The 21,578-nt window shown below is 41.8% G+C and overlaps 1 protein-coding gene across 1 annotated transcript in view; it reads right to left on the bottom strand.

Moving 5' to 3' along the window:
* Window positions 1-273: 273 nt before the first annotated feature.
* The window catches only part of Dhx29 (DExH-box helicase 29), a 40,193-nt gene continuing 18,888 nt past the window's right edge, over window positions 274-21,578 (bottom strand). The window contains exons 11-27 of the mRNA XM_051183074.1: window positions 20,286-20,900; window positions 19,530-19,673; window positions 16,544-16,720; window positions 15,867-16,007; window positions 14,351-14,495; window positions 14,124-14,241; window positions 13,035-13,119; window positions 10,999-11,087; window positions 9,749-9,877; window positions 9,596-9,671; window positions 8,584-8,808; window positions 6,712-6,848; window positions 6,072-6,165; window positions 4,189-4,491; window positions 3,569-3,700; window positions 2,312-2,408; window positions 274-484 (exon numbers count right to left, since the gene is read on the bottom strand). Of these exons, the coding sequence (XP_051039031.1) occupies window positions 432-484; window positions 2,312-2,408; window positions 3,569-3,700; window positions 4,189-4,491; window positions 6,072-6,165; window positions 6,712-6,848; window positions 8,584-8,808; window positions 9,596-9,671; window positions 9,749-9,877; window positions 10,999-11,087; window positions 13,035-13,119; window positions 14,124-14,241; window positions 14,351-14,495; window positions 15,867-16,007; window positions 16,544-16,720; window positions 19,530-19,673; window positions 20,286-20,900 (2,760 nt within the window). The 3' untranslated portion in view covers window positions 274-431. The remainder of the gene's footprint in view (window positions 485-2,311; window positions 2,409-3,568; window positions 3,701-4,188; window positions 4,492-6,071; window positions 6,166-6,711; window positions 6,849-8,583; window positions 8,809-9,595; window positions 9,672-9,748; window positions 9,878-10,998; window positions 11,088-13,034; window positions 13,120-14,123; window positions 14,242-14,350; window positions 14,496-15,866; window positions 16,008-16,543; window positions 16,721-19,529; window positions 19,674-20,285; window positions 20,901-21,578) is intronic.

Genomic DNA, 21,578 nt, shown 5'->3' with positions numbered 1-21,578 from the left:
GCTGTGGAAGTATAAGTCACAAGCTGCTTTTGGTTATGGTGTTTTCTCATAGCAACAGAAACCTTAACTAGGACAAAACCCTACATTTATTCTCCAAATGTCAAGGATAAGACGATTATACAGGGAATCAAGGCAGTTACGTTTCAGACAGCAGACACTGGCGTTGGCCTTGTGATACAAAGATGCACAAAACATGAGCGATACCAAAGAATTTATTGTAAATGTCATGGCAAATACACCAAGCATCATCATTACAAAGGAACTAGAAAAGTCCATGTTGAAAGTATGTGCTTTTGCTCTGCCGTTTTCAGGTTAATGGCTAGTACTGACATTTTACGTAACGAAATACTCAATGGGATGGTTCCTCTTCGCATAATCTCAGGACAGTGTCTTCATCTTAACTTTAAAAGCAGTTAACCATGGGCTTAGCATCAATTATTCTCTGTCTTTATCAATTCCGTAATGATCTGTAGAATCTTGTCATCTGAGGGAATGGAAAAATAATACCTATGAAAAAATGGCTAATTTTCTAATGCACATATGTGTAAACAAACGGGTTACTCCATTACAAGCCCTTTTTAAATTAGACTACAAACAACACTAGTAATGTATAGTGTGATACTAGAGATGTCCCAAAAAGTCCAATCTGTTGCCCTACAAGTTATGTAAATGATTATTAAGGTTGTCTTATGCCTACTTCAAAAAGTTAACATCTTGTAAAAAAGAAGTTTATTTGAGTACTTATAGGTAAAGGCCAAAATTAGTGAGATATAAGTAGTTTTGTTTTTAATTTTGTTTTGAAACAAGGTCTTGCTATGTTGTAGCCCATACTGGACTGGAATTCATGACCCTTTTGCCTCAACTTCCCCAGTGCTGGGATTACAGATAATTACCACCAAGCCCAGCCTGATATTTCTATAACCAATAGGTCTTTAGAGACTCCTTCAAGAAACCCCTCATCTCCCCAACCCCCCACAGAGCTGAAATAGGAAGGCTTCCCTGGCTCTCCCTATTTGCAGTGTGATGGGTTTTTACCAAACAGTCAAAGGTGGCAATGTCTGTAATCTCTCCAGGCTGGGAACAAGGAAACAAACTCCTAAGAGGGAAGCGCTCCCAGAGAGGTGTCAAGGGGGAAGTGACACATTTATCTAAGGACAGAGGTGACATTATTTGCTATGGTGGCTCATTTACAGCCACCATTAAACTCTTGTTTAAACAGCTCTGGGTCTTGACTTCCTGTGAGTCTCCTAGCCACCATTTTAGAAAGCTATTGTTGCAGGGCTGCAAGACAGACACCCTACATTTGTACTAGTTCCCAGTCAGGGACGTTTGTCTCGGGGAGCTAGAATGGTGTTAAAGGCAGGAAGGATAAAGCAGGAGAGGGAGGGGAGAGGAGCCTCCTTGCTGGAAGTGGACAATGTTTACATCCAAAAGGAGAGTAGAGAGAACAACAGCCCAGGGCAACAACATGCTTCTTCAAGAACGTGAGTCGCTGTCACAGCATTTCTTCAGTGAAGCCACAAGGGAAAATCACTAATGTGTCACCCTCCTCCCAATAAGCACCGAACACACAGATGTTTAACATTATTAAAGCAGAAGAGCCAGACTTCAGGACCAGTGATGCAGTGCCAGGGGAAGGCCAGAGCACCAGCCAGGAATATAATCAGGAGAGAACCACCACTTACAGAAACCACAGCTGTCAAGGCACATGTTAAATCAAAGCCAGAGGATGCAACCAACTAAACCCTGAATCCGGGACATCCCAGGGTTTCTTACAACAATTAGCTGCATATAAAAAGGTCAAGGGTAGAAGACGGGAATCAGTGTGCCTGGGCAGGACACTGAGCCTTGCCAAGTTAGGGGAGTACTGTCACATGCCACCTACAAACCAAGTGCTTATTTCAGGGTTCCGTTGAAGGTCAATGCACTCACTTACACCGACTCCTATTTGTGTACACGTGAGAAATGCATGGTAGGGAATAACAGCTATAAGCCAATGAGTAGCAAGACTTACTTTTCTCTGTGAAATGGATGGTTAGGAAGTAAAGTTAGGAAGAGCAGGAGTAAAGGTTTCAAGAGAATAAGCTGCCCGAGTTGAACAGAATTTAGTATAAGTAGATTTTATTAATAATTACATCAAAATTATGGTTTCAGTGTGCTACTGGGTATTCCAGCATTAAATCACAATATTTAGACTCAATCTCAGATTTTTAAAAAGTTCTAAAAATACATTAATACACATATATATTCTAAATGTACACTATATATAAATATATACCTTGTTTTACCTGTATCACAATAAAACACTTACTTTCAAGGGACATCTTTGGGTTTTCAAGTTTTTTTCTTAAAACAGAATCAATGAGAACTCTTAGTTGCTTAAAAATAACAGCAATCTTTACTGGGGCCTGTTGAAAGACGTCACATGGGACAAAGTTAATCAGGGGCATTGGCATGTGTTTAGATAAATCACCAGGATTTACCAGAGACACAACGGGGAAACCATGTTCAAATTACCCAAGCTGCCCTGGGAGTCCGGCTGCACAGCTCTCTGCTTGCCTGTCTAGATGTGGCGCTCCTGCCGTAATAAAGCAACTATTCCACAAATTCTTTGTTTCTCTATGTAAGACTCGAGGACTAAAATGTTTGGGGGAAACTTTTTTGGGGGAGAGGGGAAGTGGAGAGTGGTTTGAAACAGGGACTCACTATGTAGCCCTGGGTGGCCAGGAGTTCACTATGTAGACCAGGCTGGTGTTGAACTCAGATCTTTCTGCCTCTACCTCTGCCTCCTGAGTGCTGGGAAAAAGGTGTGAGCTACCACACCTGCTGGGAGGAAGAATTTATAACAGTTTTTATTGAGGTATAGCTTATAAATCATAAAATGTGCTTAATTTCAATGATTTTTGGTAAATTTGTAGAGTTTTTAATAATATCACCATAACCAATTTCTAGAGCTTCTACCACTCCATCTTCTGTGCATGAACCATATATATATATGCACAATTCAGTCCTTTGACTCTAGACACACAGCTGTAATTAACAGCGTATGTGAGAGCTGCTTTACACCTGCCAATGTTGATGGGGTTACAGAAGGAAAAAAAAGCTTACCTCCACAAATAAGCATAGATTGGCTTACTTTACCCAGAGAGGAATTTTCCACAAGTGAAAAATTGTGGATCTATTTGGTTGTTGTATAGAAGGGCCAAGAAAATATAGTGGAATAAGCCTGAGTTTGGGGAATCAACTAACAACCAACCCACAGCATGGACTCCAGGAGGGCTAATTTCTCTCTATACCTTCAATGTCTCAAAATGAAGCTACATTTTGGGAAAATTCATATAAAATTGGTGTCAATATACCTTGCAAGAAGCAATTATAAGGATTATCAATAAATATGTCTAGAGGTAACCGATTTAAAATTATACATTTAAGATAAGATACGAAGTTTCCTACTGTAAACCACACAGGAAAATGCTATGCAAATTTCAATAAAAACTTTAAATCTACCTCACTGATACTGGACTCAGAATGTTTTTATGTACTCAGTAAAGTTATCTGGACAGGGTACCTGAAAATAGATCCAGCCGTCCACAGAGAGAAGCCGTTCTCGGTGCTGGACTTCGATGTCGCCTCCAAAGAGCAAGACTGGAAAAGGGGTTATGAGGGTAGTCTCCCTCAGATAGACTCGGGCATACCTCACCTACAAAGACAACGGGGGACACTGTATAGCCTAAAGATGTAAGAATTCCTCTAGCTATTCTTTTTCGTGTATGTATTTTCTTTACAAATTCGGTAGGAAAATTATGTACATTTACATAACCACATTCCTCTATTTAGAAATGGAGCACACACTGTCTTTTCCTTTCTGAGACAACCACTTCTACTGAAACACTCTGGGAACAGACTATTAACCAATGCCACTTGCTATAACTGTCGGTACTCCAAGTAGACAGGGCGATAGCCAGGGGAGAAATCTCACTCTCTTTCTCTTATTTTGGGTTTTTCATTTGTTTGTTTGGTTTGCTTTTTCTGTATAACTGCATCTGGACTTCAAACGTGAACAAAAACAATAGCTCTATTTGAGGAAAGCACCACCACCACCACCACCACCACCACCACAACCCCAGGACGTGGACTTGTGAGGGTGCTCCAGACCTGTACACAGGCATCTGAGAATGAGGCCTTTACCTTCTCCTGGTACAAGAGCCACCCGTAAGTTTGTAAGTCTCGGTTTACTGAGGATGGGTGGACTTGTGCTTTGCCTTGGGCTGTCTCCACCATGCAAGCCAGTTTTTCAGTGACATCCACTGACTTTGCGTACATTATCTTCCCCACACTGTCATACAGGCCGGCAGCCAGCACAGCTTTAAGAAGGGCAATGTCTTCACAAGAGAGTGCCTGTGAGGCTTTCCTTCCTTCCCAGCTGGTAGACGTTGTAGACGATGAAAACCCTGCTGCCTTAACCAACCTCATCAATTCCTGCTTCACATCCTAGATTTTATGTTAAAATGAGACATAAATAAAATCGATTAAAGTAGGAAATTACCAAACAACTTTGAAATGTATAGTACTGTTTCCTACAAAAAATAGGATGCCAAAGTATCGTTCAGTTGACTACAGCCAAAAGCTTGAGTTGGGAGCAAAGACTCTGGGAGGTAAGGGGTTAAAAGCTAGTGGTCTTTGGTGAACTTTGATGTCATAAAATATAAGTCTCTGGGAGCAACATGGGTCTGACTATATTTTTACTCACACTGACTTAAATACAACCCTCCTTTAAACATTTATTTTGATTTGTTTTCAGTCAGTGGGAATAACATTAGGAAGAATAACAGGGGAATCCTGACAGGCCGCTTCTTTACTTGTCTCTAGAAATTTCTTCCTAAAGAATCCAGACAAATGTTTACTGATGACAACTTCATCACTTACTAAAACTGCAGCTTAAATTACTTTGCCCCTAAGAGTGCAAATCAGCAGAGTGAGTGGGGGAAGGGCAGGCTGCAGCAGCCACAGAGGGTACTGAAGCTGGGCTAGCCTTCAGGTTTGTTCTAGAGCTTAGGCTGCCTCCAGGGGAGGAAAGGCTGCTGCTGGCAGAGATCTGAATCCCTGAAGCTCAGGGTGTGAAGACAAGGCTGGGAGAGGGCTCCTTCATCTGGAGGTTGGGGACATTTAAAAGGAGAAAGGAGTTAATTTGAAGGAACAGCCACCTGTGGGCTAATTATCTGGGATGTTCACATACTAAACTCAGCCAGCTCAGAAGTGGTTACTTCCAGAATTCAAGAAATCTGACAGGACAATCTGATTTCTTTAAAAAAAAAAAAAAAAGAAAGAAGAAAACATTACAAATAGGAAAAAAGTTGACTAACTATAGATTAAGAGACTTACGGGACATATCAACCAAATGTATGAGTGAATCATGATCTGAACTAGCTATGACAATATTAGGAGATGACTAGGGAGGGTACTTAAATGCTGTAATATGCTATGGTTCGTTTGTTTTAAAGGTGTGATGTCAAAGGAAAAAATAAGTCCTACACTTTAGATATACATAGTAATCTAGAATCTGTATTTACTTAAAAAGTAGTCTACAGGGCAGAGCAGGCAGAAAAGTAAGGAGAATATAAACCCATGTTGCTAATTAATGGACACTAGAAAAATGGGTGCACTGGAGTTCATGATTACTATTTCATTTACTCATTTATTTTTCTGTTTTTCTAGATAGGGTTTCTCTATCTAGAGTTTTAGAACTCACTCTGTACACCAGGCTGGCCTTGAACTCACAGAGATTCTTCTGCCTCCTGAGTGCTGGGATTAAAGGCATGCACCACCACTGCCTGGCTTCATTTACTTTTTTATATTCTAAATCTTTCCATAATTAAGCATGATAATAATTGAGTGCCAGAGTTGGAAAGAACTGTAGGTAATACCCTTTGAGACATTTAACAAGAAAAGAAAAAAAAGAACTAAAAAGTTAACTATTCCCAAGCTAGTGTTATTTCTAAGAAAGCACACTGTCCCTATAAAAACCATTTCCTGAATAAGTCATGATTGCTCAGAGCAGTAGTAAGAATTACCTCTAGCGTCAACAGCGACGTCCTGTTGAGAAAGTTCCTCTGGCAATACTCGACTTCAGAGCGGTGGCCGCCTTCTTGCCTTGCTCTCTTCCACCTAGACAGATGTGCCGACAGATAAAGTCTACCTCAGCTCCTTCCGAGCTCTCCCAGACTACAGGAGGCTCAATAAAATTATGATCTGTAATCTTATGAAGAAGGGGTCTTATTTACTGTAGCAGCTACATTTATATGTGATTTTCAATTGCATCAATTTTTAGTATAACAGAAATTATTAAATTGACTCAAATTTGAGAAATACATATATACAATAACAAGAATTATGTTGTTCTTTTCTTCTTCCTTTTTTTTTGTTTGTTTTTTGAGACAGGGTTTCTTTGGGTGTCCTGAAACTCACTCTGTAAACTCAGAGATCCGCCTGCCTCTGCCTCCCGAGTGCTGGGATTAAAGGCGTGCACCACCACTTCCAGCCAAGAATGTTGTTCATACATGAGTCTCTAATATAATTATATCTTGACAGATTAAAACCACGAAGAACAATTAACTGTTGAAAGCATAGTTTTAACAACAAAGGTACATTTTAAAAAAAGGTCCACCATCTCCAGCCTCTGGCTTATCGACAGCAACCAGGTTATGTCTTTACCCTAGATAAGCGTTGTAGATCGTGAGGTGGTCTGAATCGGCCACAGCCAAAGATGCCTTTGCAAGGTCTGCTTCATCTTTCCGACCGATTGGTGTGATAAAAGGAGACTTCTCCGTCATAACTGCTGCTAGTGTTGCCTGCCCATAAATATAATTTATCACTAAAGACATTTATTAAAAAATAAATCACGAAACAGTCACAATCAAGTTACCCATTTAGTATTTCAATGCATTTAACATTGCTAACTTACAATTTCATAACTTTAGCTTAGCTCATTTCATAGACTCCAGAAAACCTATTATCTCTAGAACATCTCTGTGATTTAGGGCAGTATAGTACCAGAATCAGAGAGAAGGAACTGAAAACGTGTCCAAACGATCAGCCTGCCATTTAGTTATAGGCAATCTGAAACTGTAGCTCAGGGTAGTTAGACCTCTAGACTGACTTCACCAAATACTGATTGTGTGGTACCTACGTGTTAGATTTCTCAGCCGCCATAATGTGAGAAATAAATTATTGTTGGTTATAAATGAACAACCGCCACCACAAAGTTTTGGCTGGTGTTACAGCTCAGTGCTTACCTAGCAAGCAAGAGGCTTCACATTATTTTTAAAAACATAAGGGGGACTATACAACCATCTACTTGTTGCAAGTTCTCAGACAAACTGTAATAGCAAATGGCGCTTTTTGAATTTAGCAAGTTCTAGAAACCACTCCACTCCCTCCCGAGGGCCCTCAGCCTGCTTTGTTATGACTGCAGCAGGAACTGAACCCACGGAGACAGGAATGCTTGGCAAGCTCTGAGCCTGAGCCACACCCCAGCCCCACATTCACTTCTAACTCCAGAGAAAAGGAGGCAGGGGCAAGGAGCCCCATTTCCTCTGTCTGGAACAGCCCTGATGTGCCGTCATCACTTGATAAAGAAGGCACCCTGTAAGACCCCATGCCCAGGGAGTCAGAGAGTGGACAGAACTTATTTCTTAAAAAACTGAGAAATTGAACTGAGAATTACTGGCTTAGAAAGATAATTCAGATAAAGTAAATTTTCCATCCTATTAAAGTCAATGGTGTCAACAACTTCCTATAAATTATTACATCAAATTATTAATCAACTAAATAAATGTTTCAGGTGGGCTACTACTGGATGGCAACAACCTAGGCAAGCCAAAATCACAAAACAGTATTTTTCTTTTCTTTCTATTTGTGTTTTTTTCAAGACATGGTCTCACCATGTAGACCAGACTGGCCTCGAACTCATAAGAGATCTACCTGCCTCTGCCTCCTGAGTGCTGGGATTAAAGGCGTGAGCCTGTTTATAGTATTTTTCTATATATAAGTAAATGGAGAAATAGATCTTTAAGTATATTATTATAAACAGTTAAGTATATGTAAAATTTTTCATCCGATATTCAGGGACCTAGGTTTTAATTACAGCACACTCATTGTGTTTTACTAAGAAATTAAAGTTTAAGGGTGGTTAAGCCCACTGGCTGTTCTTCCAGAGGACCCTGGTTCAATTCCTAGCATCCACATGGCAGCTCTCAACAGTCTGTAACTACAGTCCAGGGGATCCAACACCCTCACACAGACAAAACCCCAATTCACATAAAATAAAAATTAAATTAATTAAGAAAAAAGAAATTAAAGTTTAAGCCAGGCAGTGGTGTGGTGGCCTTTAATTCCAGCACTTGGGTGGCAGAGGCAGGCAGATTTCTGAGTTTGAGGCCAGCCTGGTCTACAGAGTGAGTTCCAGGTTAGCCAAGCTTACACAGGAAAAACCTTGTCTTGAAAAACAAACAAAAAAGAAATTAACATTTAAATTTGTTTCCAACCCTTAATAATTTCCCAACCAAACGGCAGTGTTTTACTCACCACCGGGTCGAGACAGCCAAATATGGCTCCAAAAATGAGCATCTTGCCAATTTTGACGTTGACAGGCAAAGCGGCGAGGTGTTGGCCCAGTGGGGTCAGTCTGGGCTCATTTAGTTCGCAGGCCCCAATTTTCCGGAGAACATTCATTGCGTTGCTGATTACTTGAGGCTGAGGAGGATCTAAGGCTTTGGAGAGAAAGTCTTCCGGAGAGCCAAGATCACATTTCTGCAGCGTGGAAGAGACCAGAAGGAGTCAGTGCTACCAGAATTCACCAAGCCCTTGAACAAAGAGGGTGAAGGTCAGGCCACCCTAGGAGGCGACGCCAGAGTGGGGTCTCCTAGTCCACAGACGTTAGTGCTTTCAGGGCTGCTTTTATTGTGAAAAACTGAAGAATCAGGGAACTTTCAGTCTAGGAAGTCATCGGCAGCCTGGTAGTTTGGGTTAGGTGGAACTTGGTTTTGGGGGACTGTCCTGGGCACAGGGACAGCCTTTGTCTCTCTACACACTACATACCAGCATTCAGGCCCCGCTCAGTTAGGACACGCCAAAAAACGTCTTGAGGCAATGTGGTAAGTCCCCCGGCAGGCAACGCTGCCCCATGAGGCTGCTCCTCTAGACTGTGAGGCTTTTTGAATTTCCTGAACCTATAGCAGTGGTCCCAACCTTTTAAATGCCACAACCCTTTAATACAGTTCCTCATGTTGTGCTGACACCCAAGCGTAAATTATTTTCGTGGCTACTTCGTAACAGTAACTTTGCTACTGTTATGAATCCTAACGTAAATATCTGTGTTTTCCAGTGCTCTCAGATGACCCCAGTGAAAGGGTCATTTGACCCCCAGTGGGGTCATGACCCGTAGGTTGAGAACCACTGCCATGCAGACCTCATCAAAATCAAAGCACAGTGCAGATATTGAAAATGTAAAGCAAATGAATGTTGAAAACACTTAAGTCATCAGATTTTCCCTAATAGAGTGAGGAAAAAAACCTCATGTGTGGTCCTTTGGGATTACCATAATGTGAAGACATAGTTCCTCCAGAGGTACACGCAAGATCTCAGGTACAGAGTAGTCCAGAAACCCTTCAAATCTGAAAAAAGAAGCCTATCATGAGTAATGTCGCCCAGGGCTGATATGCGTGCTGTGAATGTCCAGGGCTGCGCCTACCTTTCTCTTGTGTACAGCCGAAAACAGAAGCCGTCTCGGACCCGCCCAGCTCTGCCCTGTCGTTGCAGGGCACTGGCTTTACTGACGAAGGTTTCCACCAGGGAGCTCATCTGACTGCTTTCATGGTACCTACCGACACGTTTAGGGAGAAGTATGTGGATAACTGATGCAGCTACACCAGCACAAGCTCATTACTATTGTGAACAAACTTTTCTTTTTTACAGGGCAGGGGCTTGACACAGGGTCTCCCTGTGTAGCTCTGTAAACTCATTATGTACACTAGCCTGGCCCTGAACTCAAAGAAATCCACCTTCCTCTTCCTTCGGAGAGCCGGGATTAAAGGTGCACACCACCAGGTGTGGCTGACATTTCTTAAGTCATATTTCCTGATTAAATATTTTAGCGAGTGTTTATCCACACTGCCAAATGAAAACCTTTACTACAAAAGAAAATAATTTGCTTAACTCATCTGATCAAGGGTCTTATTCACTTTAGTTAATACCAACTAATGACCCAAGGGAGGTGGTACAATGCCAACATTGCAGTTTAAAAGCACAGATCCCAAGGTAATGTTTCCTCTAAAGATACACGGTTTCTTTTAGAACTGGTTTCCCATCGATCCCTGGTAATGTTTCCTTTAAAGATACACTGTTTCTTTTAGAACTGGTTTTCCATCACATAGCCTCTTCTTAAGATACTTGTGTAGTTCTCTGATATCGGGGACTGTTACAGACTACAATTGGCAGACAGATGGCAGTGTCCCGTTTGTGCAACGCACACTAATGTACACACTACTCATGTAACACGTTGTGGAAGGTAAGTGAAGGAACCCTCAATGTTCTGCTTGTGAAATGCAGCATTTGCAATTGTGGAACTGTATCTTCTTCATTAGCACTCAAGGGTCTGATGTTAGGGTGCTGCTTGGCTCAGATTTTTCCAGTCTATGCTTTTGTCACAACCCCATAGATAATGCCGTGTTAAACACTTTATTTGATAAGCATATATGTATATGTTTATGTTGTGAAATTCTGCCCAGACAGCACTTTTAAGTAGAGACACACTGGTATTATTTTTGGTAAAATGCATAAAATTTAGAAATTTACCCTCTGATATTTTCAATTCACCTCTACCAAGGCTTTCGCTGTGGGCAAAATTATGACAGTTAGGATCTGGATTCCCCTATCATGATTCTGTAATTTTTCTAAAAACCTCAACGTTAAAAATCCTCACTGTGAGAAAGTTAAACTTACTTATTTTCTTTTGTTCTCCCAGTGTCGATGACGAACACGACGTCAGGAATAGTGATTCCCGTCTCTGCAATATTTGTTGCTAAAACAATCTGCAAATAAACAAGAAACTAAAGTACCTTGACAGCTCTTGACACTGCACCCTGAAATCTTCTTTACACAGAACTGATGAGTTTTTAAGGGTGAATTTAAGGGAACAGTGGAGGGAGGGACCATAAGGAAGCCACTTTCAATACTGAGGGTTTTGTTCTGTAACTTTAATTTGCTACATAGTTTCATCAGCTCATCTTAATGAGGTTGTTAGATTAAAAGATATGGAATTTCAGTTTTAATTATGTATATGCACATGTGTTTGTGCTTGGGTATGTTCACATTTCATGAGAGCCAGTGCCTGGGCAGGCCAACGCTGTCCCCTCTGGAGCTGGAATTCCACTTGATGTGGCCTCTGGGACGTGAATCTGCGTGCTCTGCAAAGGCAGGATGTGCTCTCAACCGTGTCTCCAGCACCTGGTACAGATGACTATTACACCAGGAGCATCACCCCCTAATTCTAGTCAGTCATCTTAAATCTGACAGTAGATTGGGAACGGACGGGGTCAGAGAACTGAGACAGTTCAATTCAACCCTATACAGCCAATCATGAGGAAAAGAACTATTACCGAGAAGAAAGGGTGTCCCACAGCTGTAAATAAGGAGGTACAGAAACATGGCATTTTAGGTCTAGCTTTATAAAATTCTTAAACAGTGATGGCTGACATTACGACCTTGTGCAATTTTGATGTTCTTGTTGAATCCTTGGGAGGTAAAAACCTCTAGGGAAGTCTAGGTCCCATTCAAGATGCTCTGCTCTGTTTTAACTGTGTTTTTCAGAACCGACTACTCCCAGATTAATGAGGTCTGTGGAACCTATGTGATTATTCTACTTTGGTAGTGCTAAGATTTTTTTGTTAAGGCGAACTCTTCAAACAAAACCTTTGCTGCAGGGAAGCAGATGTTAAAGATCAGAGCAGTCTCAGGGCTCCGAGTTCTCAGAAGATAGAAAACCACCAGATGAACTTAAAAGGGGATGAATGGTGGCCAGTTTAGCGAGGAGGACCCAGGTCTCCTGCACTGATCCGGATTGTTCTCACAATTCCTTGCTTCCCAGATGTCTCACAATGTAACTGTATTGTTTGTAATAATTTCTTCTGAGAGAAGATTCAAAATCTGAGAAATTCTTTGTCAAGAATCTCTCCCCTGAGAACTATGACCTAGGGCACCAATTAATTCCATGAACTAAGGTCCGTGAGCTACAATCAGGAGTTAAAAGCTAGAGTGGGGATATAGCGCCATGGTACAACACTTGGCATGGAATAAGCACCTCTCTGGATCCGGTTATTAGCATATTAATGAAGGGAAGGAATGAATAATCGAGGCTGAAGGAACCAACAGTCTAGAGAGTAAGAATCCTCCCAGGACTTAAACAGTTGTTGAGACCCACTCTCCTTCATGATGCTTTCTTCCTTTATTTGTTTTTGAGACAGAGTCTCTCTACATACCTCTGGCTGTCCTGGAACTCACTAGGTAGACCAGGCTAACCTCAAACTCAGACATCCATCTGCCTCTGCCTCTGAGTGATGGGATCAAAGGCGTGTGCCATCACACCCAGTTTATAATGCTTTCTAAGGTAAAAGTACACTCTTTATTTTTTTCCTTTTAAAAGAATATACAAAAAAGTAACATACATATTTCCCAACTACATTTTCTTCAAAAGTCTGTTTCTTATTACCCCATAATGTAAATACTCAAAAGTCTGAATTTAAAAAGTGTTTCAAAGGTATTTCTTTTCTATGTGTATGTCTGTGTGCATTTGATATGAGTAAAGATGCCCAAGAAGCCTAGAAGATTTGGAGGATTCCCTGGAGCTGGAGTTACAGGCAATTATGAACTGCCAGTATGGTGCTCACAACCAAACTGTGCCCACAGACTCTCAAGACTGAGCCACTCACTGACCCATACCCGAGACCCCGAGACCACACATATTCACGTCCTGAATTTACCTTCCTGACTCCTGGAGGGGGAAGTCTGAATGCTGCTGCTTGATCTTGAGTTGAAAGAACAGAATGCAGAGCTATAACTTCATATCTGAAAATTAAAATCATAGTTCTTAGCAAGAGTTTCTCTTTAGAAGACACTGCAAAGAATAATAAAATTTATTTGCATATAGAAAGCAACTTCCAATATTTTATTATGAAAAAAATTAAACAGAATTTCACAGAACCTGCCACAGAGAAAAAAATTAATATGAGCAAATAACAGAAGCATCCCTCTTTAGAAATGCAGGACTATTAAATGTTCCAGATTCTGAATTCTGTATTGTTTGATTAAGGATGAGTATATGTGAAATATGAGGCTTAAATGTTTTTTAAAGTTCTAATATTAATATGATAATCACAAGAATAATACACTATAACAGAACAAATAAGTGGCTATTTAAATAGACATGGTTGCTAAATTGCAAAACTTTGGTGGCTTTTGGAAAATTCAGTGGGTCAGGAGTTATTATCTATAATTAACCACAGGATTGTTGGCTCAGATTAAAATAAAAAAAAAAAAAACCAACAAATGCAGATACAGTACTCATAAATTTTCACTAGATAAAAATTAAACACAAAATCTCCATGGGTAATTATAGAGATTTAAAAAAAAAATGTGAGCTGGGTGGTGGTGGTGCACGCCTAATTCCAGCACTTGGGAGGCAGAAGCCAAGTGGACCTATGTGAGTTCAAGGCCAGCCTGGCATACAGAGTAGTTCCAAGACAGCCAGAGCTACACAGAAAGTGTTTGTGTGTTTTATGTGCTTGTATCTCTGGGTAAAATGTAGGAAGTATCTGTGGAGGCCAGAAAAGGGTGCCAGACCCCTGGAAATGGAGTTATAGACAGCGGTGAGCTGCCTGTGGGTGTTGGGAACTGAACCTGGGTCCTTTAGAAGAGTAATCAGTGCTCTTAACCTCTGAGCCACCTAGTCAGCCCTACCATGGACAATCTTAACTGAAGTCGAAAAGCCTGAAATTTCTGATCAAGAGTTTTAATCTTTCAGATCTTCTGTTTTAAAATCGCAAAAAAATATAATGAGGATTTGTAGTTACCGTTCAGAATAAAATCTTCTGTCATTTGATAGGAGATCATACAACTGTTGAATATGAGCAAGGCCAGGTAAAAAGATCAATGCTGCTCCTTCAATATTTCTAAACTGGGGACTTTTGTCTGAAATTTTAAAAATATAAAAAGTTAAAAATGAGACAGGAAACAGCATATAAAATATTAATAAATGTATCTGGTAGAAGAGTTTTTATCAAAACGAATAGAACAATACCTAAATACACAAGAAGTTCCAAAATCAGATCCAGGTTGATTTTATGAGGGTTCATGTAGAGAATAGCATGCTGAGTTCGGCTACTGTACTTTAGGTAAAATGGATTTAATTCAGTACTTGCTCCAGTCTGAACTGGGATGTATTCCTAGAAGAAAACCCAACCAGAGAAAACAAAAGTATGTATCTTTGGGTTGTAGCTCAGTGGGAGAGCATTTGCTTATCCTGGGTTTAATTCCCACAACTGCAAACAAACAATTCAAACCACACAAACCAAAACCAAATTCTATTTTTATAATAGAAACAAGGAAAAAGGGCGCTATCTTTACACATGCAAATAAGTTGTTCTAGTTGCTGCCATCACCATCACTTTGCTAAAATACAGCAGGGGTGATTATGTTTGAAACAGGTGCATGCTTGCTGTGCTGCCCGAGCTAGTCTGGAACTCATGGGCTCGAGGGATCCTCACAGTCCAGCATTGCAAGTAGCCGGGGCTGCAAGTCTGTATCAGAGGGCCACTTAGGCGTGGGGGCTGAAGAAAGAGTCATGGGAGTTCATCATTCTATACTTAAACAGCAAAACCATACTCACACCGGCATGTTTCTGTGGTAGTTAAAACGAACCCAGGCCCAAAGACTGTAATAAAGGTAGTTTACCTTTTCATTCTCTTTACATTCTCCTTGGCTACCAAGTGCTCATTGTCTCATCTGAATAACCTCTCTAAGCCTTTTTTCAGTTTTTAATTTTTATCTTTGGGGTTTTAGAAAAAGATCTTAGATTATGCTTTCTTGGCTCATCTGTTTAATATAAACAACCAAGTTTGTGTTTGCAACAGTTTGGATTCATGCTGTCAATACAAGTCAAACAGCACAGTGCAGCAGAGACTGCATCTGGTTCCAGGCTAAAGAGGGAGTCATGGGTCGTCTACAGTAATTCTGCAGTCACACAACTGCCTCTAACTCCCTAGCAAAAACTGTTTGCCTTGGACAGCTTTGTTAGAGATCTAATGTTGTCTCCTCTAAGACACAGGCTGCTAAGAAAACCAATAGCACAGATCTAGATTTAGGGCAGTACCATCTCCTGAGTCACAGTGGAAAACTATCATAGAGATGTACTCCTCAGTCATGAATCGCCACTATGAAGCTGTTCCGAACTTCATATTTACATATTCCTAGATTCTACACATATCTAATGGCCCCAAATAGCAAGGAGACAGTTAAAGTATCACAAATTAAGGACTAAAGTTTGAAACAAGATTAAAGAATTAGCCTTTAAAATTTACTCATTTTCTGCAGGGTAGTGGTGGTGTATGCCTATAATCCCATGACTAAGGATGCCGAGGCAAGTGGATCTCTGGGTGTTCATGGCCAGCCTGGTCTACCCAGAGCTGTTACTGAAAAACCTTATTTAAAAAAAAAAAAGAAGAAAAGAAAGAAAAGAATATCACTCATTCTCACAATCGCTACTCCAATTCACCATGCTAGCCACATGAGTTAGCTTCTGAGTATTTTCTTTTTACCTGATACTTCTTTATTCCCCCAGCTTTACTTGTAACATTAATGGTTATTTCTTCCTCCTCTTCCAGAAATTTCTGACAATATTCTGAGTCTTTCTCCAGTACAAAGCCTGTTTCTTCTATTATATCTTCAAGATGAAAAACCTGCAGATAAGGCATACACAGATGTGGACTGGAAGTCACTTAAGCAAATGCCATTAAAGAGCCTTGCCCCTCAAATGTCACTAAATTTAGTTAGGATGTGAGGGAAATCTTTCTGTCAGAGTAGTTGGGATTGAAGAACTTAACAGACACATACACACAGGTCTACTACTAAAGGTTCACAGACACAAACACACTTTGATTTAAAAAAAAAAACAAAATGGTCAGAAGAGGAGACAGACAACCCTAGACCCATGGGTGTCTAAAAGCAGAGGCATTACTGGTCCCACCTTCAATATAAATATGATTTGATGTGGAAATAAACTTCAGTCCCTGATGCCTGTCAGCAGGACACTACACCATGCTTTCCCATCCTTCCCGCCCTTGGGCAAGCAACCCCAGATTGTCAAAGCCTCTCCCTTTCCTCCCCTGACTTGGAGGGTCTAGGAACTAGGTCTTGGCTCAGAGAAAAGGGCCAGTGTTCTGGGAAATTGGAATGAATGGTTTCTGCTTACACACACACACTAAAGAAAACTTACCTCAACAGGGTAACTTCTTCCTGAAATTCTGAGAATAGGACAGTGTGTGAAGTATGTGGAGAACTTGTCACTGTCCACGGTGGCACTCATCAGAATCAAATGTAGGTCAGAGCGTTTCTGTAAAATTTCCTTCAAGATAACGAGCAGGAAATCTGACTGGACACTTCTTTCATGGACCTGTTGGAAAGGCAACATGAAGTCAATCATAGCTAGTGCCTAGGGAATAAATAAATTAATATGTGAGAATAATAAGGACGTGTGGGGTGGTGAATAGGAACTCCATTTATTCTCTAAGGCTGGAGCCAATGGAGAGAGTGGCAGCAGCCAACAGTAGGCTGTGCACTAGGAGTTGCTTTGGAAATCATACCAAGTGTGGCTAGCAAGATCAGGATGCTCCACGATTCACTGAGAAGTCAGCCTGACTCCTGACTCTCTGCTCACGAGGGAAAAGCCAGCCCGTGATCATTACAGAGGAGAGGTGGTATATCACCAAGGAGGAAAACAAGTCTCTAGTTCAGAAGAAGGACGCCTGTCCTGACTCTACACTTACTACAAAGGAAGGGGATTAAGGAGGCTGTCACCTTGCTACAGGGCGTAGACAATGTGTCTGCCAGAGCATATCAAGTACTTGCTACATTATGTCTGTGCTCTAACTTTCTGTACTCTTAAATATTTCTGTCCTAATTTGTACAGATTACAGAAGCATATAAAACAAAGTACATCAGGATAGGAAGTAATTTTCACAGTCTGCTTGGAAGACAGACAATAGTGCTTAATCCCCTGGGGATTAATTTCTTGGGTTCATCTGTTGGCTTGACCACTTACAGTATGACTTTGGGAAAATTACATAAACATCTCTGAGACTACTTACTCATCCATTAAAAAAATAAAATAAAATTTCATGGAGTTGTGTGACAACCAAATGGGAAAATAGCCCACAAAGGCTTACAAACAGTGAACACCTTGCACTGTGGCATAGGCTAAGAGATAAAACCAACGGAGACAGAAGGTGTTGTGTACACTGTAAGAGAACTTGTCAATGATGCTGGGCTACTCTTTATAGCAGAGGCTGCGGTGTCCAGCTGAAAGCTGGTCAACATCAAGCAGTCAAAGCATACAGCTTCTGCAAGGTGGCCTGTCTTTAAAGGGTTTTTCTCCTAACTGTTTGGTTCCCAGAGAACTTACTATCGAATATAAATAAAAATTCTCATTGACAGACCAGAACAGACTTTGGCTCATATTGACCTTGATGATACATAGTAAGGTGTAGGCTTGCAAAGCAACAATTATGACCTCTGTATTCTCTGGAAAACTGTATCAATGTCCTCCTTTGCATCCTAGGATAACTCTTGCATGCCATGAGTCAATAGCCACTCAGCCTGTTCCTAACATCTTATCAACCGCAGTGCAATTTCCCATCTACTCCACAAGGAAAAGAGATCCTTCAAAGAAAAAATAATTTGTCACTTACTTGTTATCAGAATATTAGATTGAAAAATGTCTTTGGCTAAATTTGTCTAACAACAAGAAAATGTTAAATAAATAGAAGACATCCCAGTTATATAGTACTGTAAAGCCATTTAAAAGTCATGACTTTGTACACTAGTGATTGGAAAGAGACACAAACTAAACAGACACATGGCGTGCACACCCAGATAAAAGCATGTATTAAGTGATGAAATTCCTTGTTTTCATTTTTCTAGTATTTCCTAACCCAGAAGAGAGTAACCTACAAAGTATCTGCATGTTGTCTACTGATTACTAATCAACGAATGAGCAAGGGTGGTGTCACATGCCTGTCATCTTGGCACTTGGGAGGATGAGACAGGAAGACTGATGTGAGGGGCAGCCTGGGCTACATGGCAAGCAAGACCCCGTCTCAGAAAAGCCAGAGTGACAAAACTGTTATTATTGTGTTGTGAGTAGGCTTTTCCCAGCCAGTCTGGTCCTGCAGCCGCACCAGCCCCAAACAACGCACAGAGACGCTGTATTTGATGTAATGCTGTTGGCCTGTTACTGGTTTCTTATCGGCTAGCTCTGTCTTAAGTATTGACCCATTTCTATTAATCTAAGTATTTCCACGTGGTCTCATCTTACCGGGGAGAGACCGAGGCATTCTGCTCTCTCAGTCCTCCATCTTGAAACTCCTCCTTCCTACTTCGTCTTTCCTCATCTCCTAGTCCCGCCTATCTTGCTTTCCTATTGGCCAACAGTGCTTTATTCATTAACCAATAAGAGAAACATTTACAGAATGACAGCTCCCATCACTACTGCATTTTAAATATAGTAAATTAATAGACATCGATAAAAAACTTAATATCAGGCTTTTCTTTTTTCCTTTCTTTTGCATGTTAAGATGGTCTCACACTGTTCCATGCTGGCTAGGAACTTGAGGCAATGTTCTTATCTGAGCCAACCAAGTGCTGAGACATACAGCTATCCTGCCTTGATCGAAAAATTTAATAATACTTTATGAGAAGAGAATTGCTATATATCTCTTCTTGAAAAAAAAAAAAGCCAGCAAGTTAGTTTACTTGAGTAGATTGGTAGACAACCAAAAGAAGGAAAAAATGCACGCTGACGATGTCTTGTCTCCTGAACCCTCAAGACTGGGTTGCTAGCAGCAGCACTGTGGCAGAGAGGAGAGAGGGGAGTGTCCATGCGCCTGGGTCTGAGCCTCTCACGCACAGCTGAACGTCTGTGTACCTCACGTCTTCAACCCGACTGCAATGCTGGAAAGGTCAGATGATCATGTGTTTGTGTCTGTGTGATCCTTTGAACAGCATCAAGCACACGGCAAATAGGGTGCAGAACTCATTAAGCAAATCCATAGCACAAGACATTTGGTAGATGAAACTAAATCTTTAGAGGGACGGTGTCTGATATGTGGTAAGCACAAAGAAAATGTCAGCTAGTGTCCCCAACAATATCTTTTTAATATAAACCCATTTGGATTTATCTGGGCACAAGTATAAAACATACTCACCTCATCTACAATGACATGAGACACATCAGTCAGAAGACCATCTTCCTGAAGTTTCCTTAGCAAAACTCCTGTTGTACAATACAGCAGCCTGGTAGATTCGCTGGCACGAGATTCCATCCGGATCTGATAGCCACACAAAGAATTCTGCAGGGGGACAGGGAGTGGCCATGAGAGATGACAGCTGAGCTGGCAAACAAGCTGCAGAGTGCAGGGCAGGCATGGCAGGTGTGGGCAGGTCCACTAACCAACTTATTACCAAGAGTCTAGTTCTAGCTGGCCACGGTGGCCACTGCGTGTAAGGCCAGCCTGGGCTACACATGGGTTTCAGGCTGGCTGGGGCTGTAGTATACATACAATCTTGCCTCAAAAAGCCAAGAAAAAGTATTTCTACCGTTTTCAATTGACTGGTAATTTAAAATGTGATGTTTTATTCAGTGTGCATGAGTGCAGGCTCGTGCAAACCGTGGTGCGCACGCGGGACGGGATGGGAGGGCGGCTGCCGCCCCGTCCGAACTGACTGAACTCAGGTCAGCAGGCCCGTGCACAGCCTCCTCCGCCTTCAGCGCCAGCGTTCGCATCCGCTCCTCTCTTTAATAATCTAATGTCTTTATCCGCTCCTCCCCGCCCCCGTTCACTGAATACCGAGCATTAACATACTGAACATTCAGTGATGAGAGCCAGCGCCTGTCAGGTCCCCAAGCACACAGCAGAGTGTGCTCGCCCCTGGCAGAGCTGGAGGGGGAGAGCAAGGCTTACCTTTCCTCCAGGTCCACTCTCACAGCCCAGCTCATCACACACCCTGGTGGCCAAACTCACGGCCGAGATTCTTCGGGGCTGGGTGCAGACTATGTTACATTTCCGCGCCCCACACTCATTCAGGAGCAAGTCTTCCAACAGGAAGTGTGGGACCTGCGTGCTCTTGCCGCTGCCCGTCTCGCCCGCCACGACCACCACCCGGTGCCGTTTCAGGGCTCCCACGATTGCGGCCCGGTGTCTGAACACTGGCAGCTGCTGCCTCTCCCTCAGGAGCCGCTGGTACTTGGCTGTGCTCTGCAGCTTCCTGAAGAGGCTGCGAGCAGGCTCCAGGTCTTCCGCGTCTGTCGACTCCAAGGACAGTGCAGACAGATCCTCATCAGAAACCAAGTTTTCCCAGGACTCCTCGGGGTCTTCAGAGCTCTGGTTTTTATGTTCAGAACGCTGCTGCTGCTGCTGCTGCTGCTGCTGCTGCTTCAACTTACTCAGAAGTTTGGCAATAAAAAGATCTCGTGGTTTGTTGGTTTCCATTTTATTTAATTCTTCCTTTTTCTTTTCTTCATCACTCCACTCCAGCCAAACATCTCGGTAAGTAGGAGGGAGTAACTGATGAACCGACTACAGGGAAACAGCAGCCATGTTTTACTTTGCTGACTAGTTATCAAAATTCAGTTCAGTGAGAACTTAGGGTAGGTGACTGTCTCTTAAAACCTAACTTTATCCTTACACTTTAATGTTATTAATATAAGTGACACATCAACATCATAGGCTACCAGCTCATAAATGACACGTCACAGCCGTGTTTCTATGTGGGAGTGGTTAAGAGCTCCGCTTTCTGTCCATGCCGGGTGCCCGATATAATATGTAAGTGAACCACAGAGCATTTTGAAACACAAAGCTCCCCGTGAGATCTGGCAGCAGTATAGTGTTATAAGCCAAAGGCCCACACCACACGGAATCTTGAGTTAGTCTTCTCTGCTATCAGAGACCCTCCAGTTACCTCTGTGACATCAAGTCATTTTTAAACCTTTATTTAAAAAATCATTTTTTCATTTTACATACCAACCTCTCCCTCCCCTTCTCCGCCCCCCCCCCCGCCCCATCCCACCCCCATCCACTCCTCAGAGGGGGTAAGGCCTCCCTTGTGGACTCAACAAAGTGTGGCGTGCCAAGCAACAGCTATTTTTATCAAGCACATATAGCTTACGATACGTTAATTTGCAAAATGCAAGAATAAGACATTATGAACTCTGGCACAAGTTGGAAAAGAACAACCGTTTGGACCCCTGCTAATTC

The sequence above is a fragment of the Phodopus roborovskii genome, unplaced genomic scaffold (genome assembly GCF_943737965.1).
Source record: "Phodopus roborovskii unplaced genomic scaffold, PHOROB, whole genome shotgun sequence".
Classification (NCBI taxonomy): Eukaryota; Metazoa; Chordata; class Mammalia; order Rodentia; family Cricetidae; genus Phodopus; species Phodopus roborovskii.
Note: the sequence above shows the minus strand (reverse complement) of the source record. Positions and strands in the feature narration are given on the sequence as shown.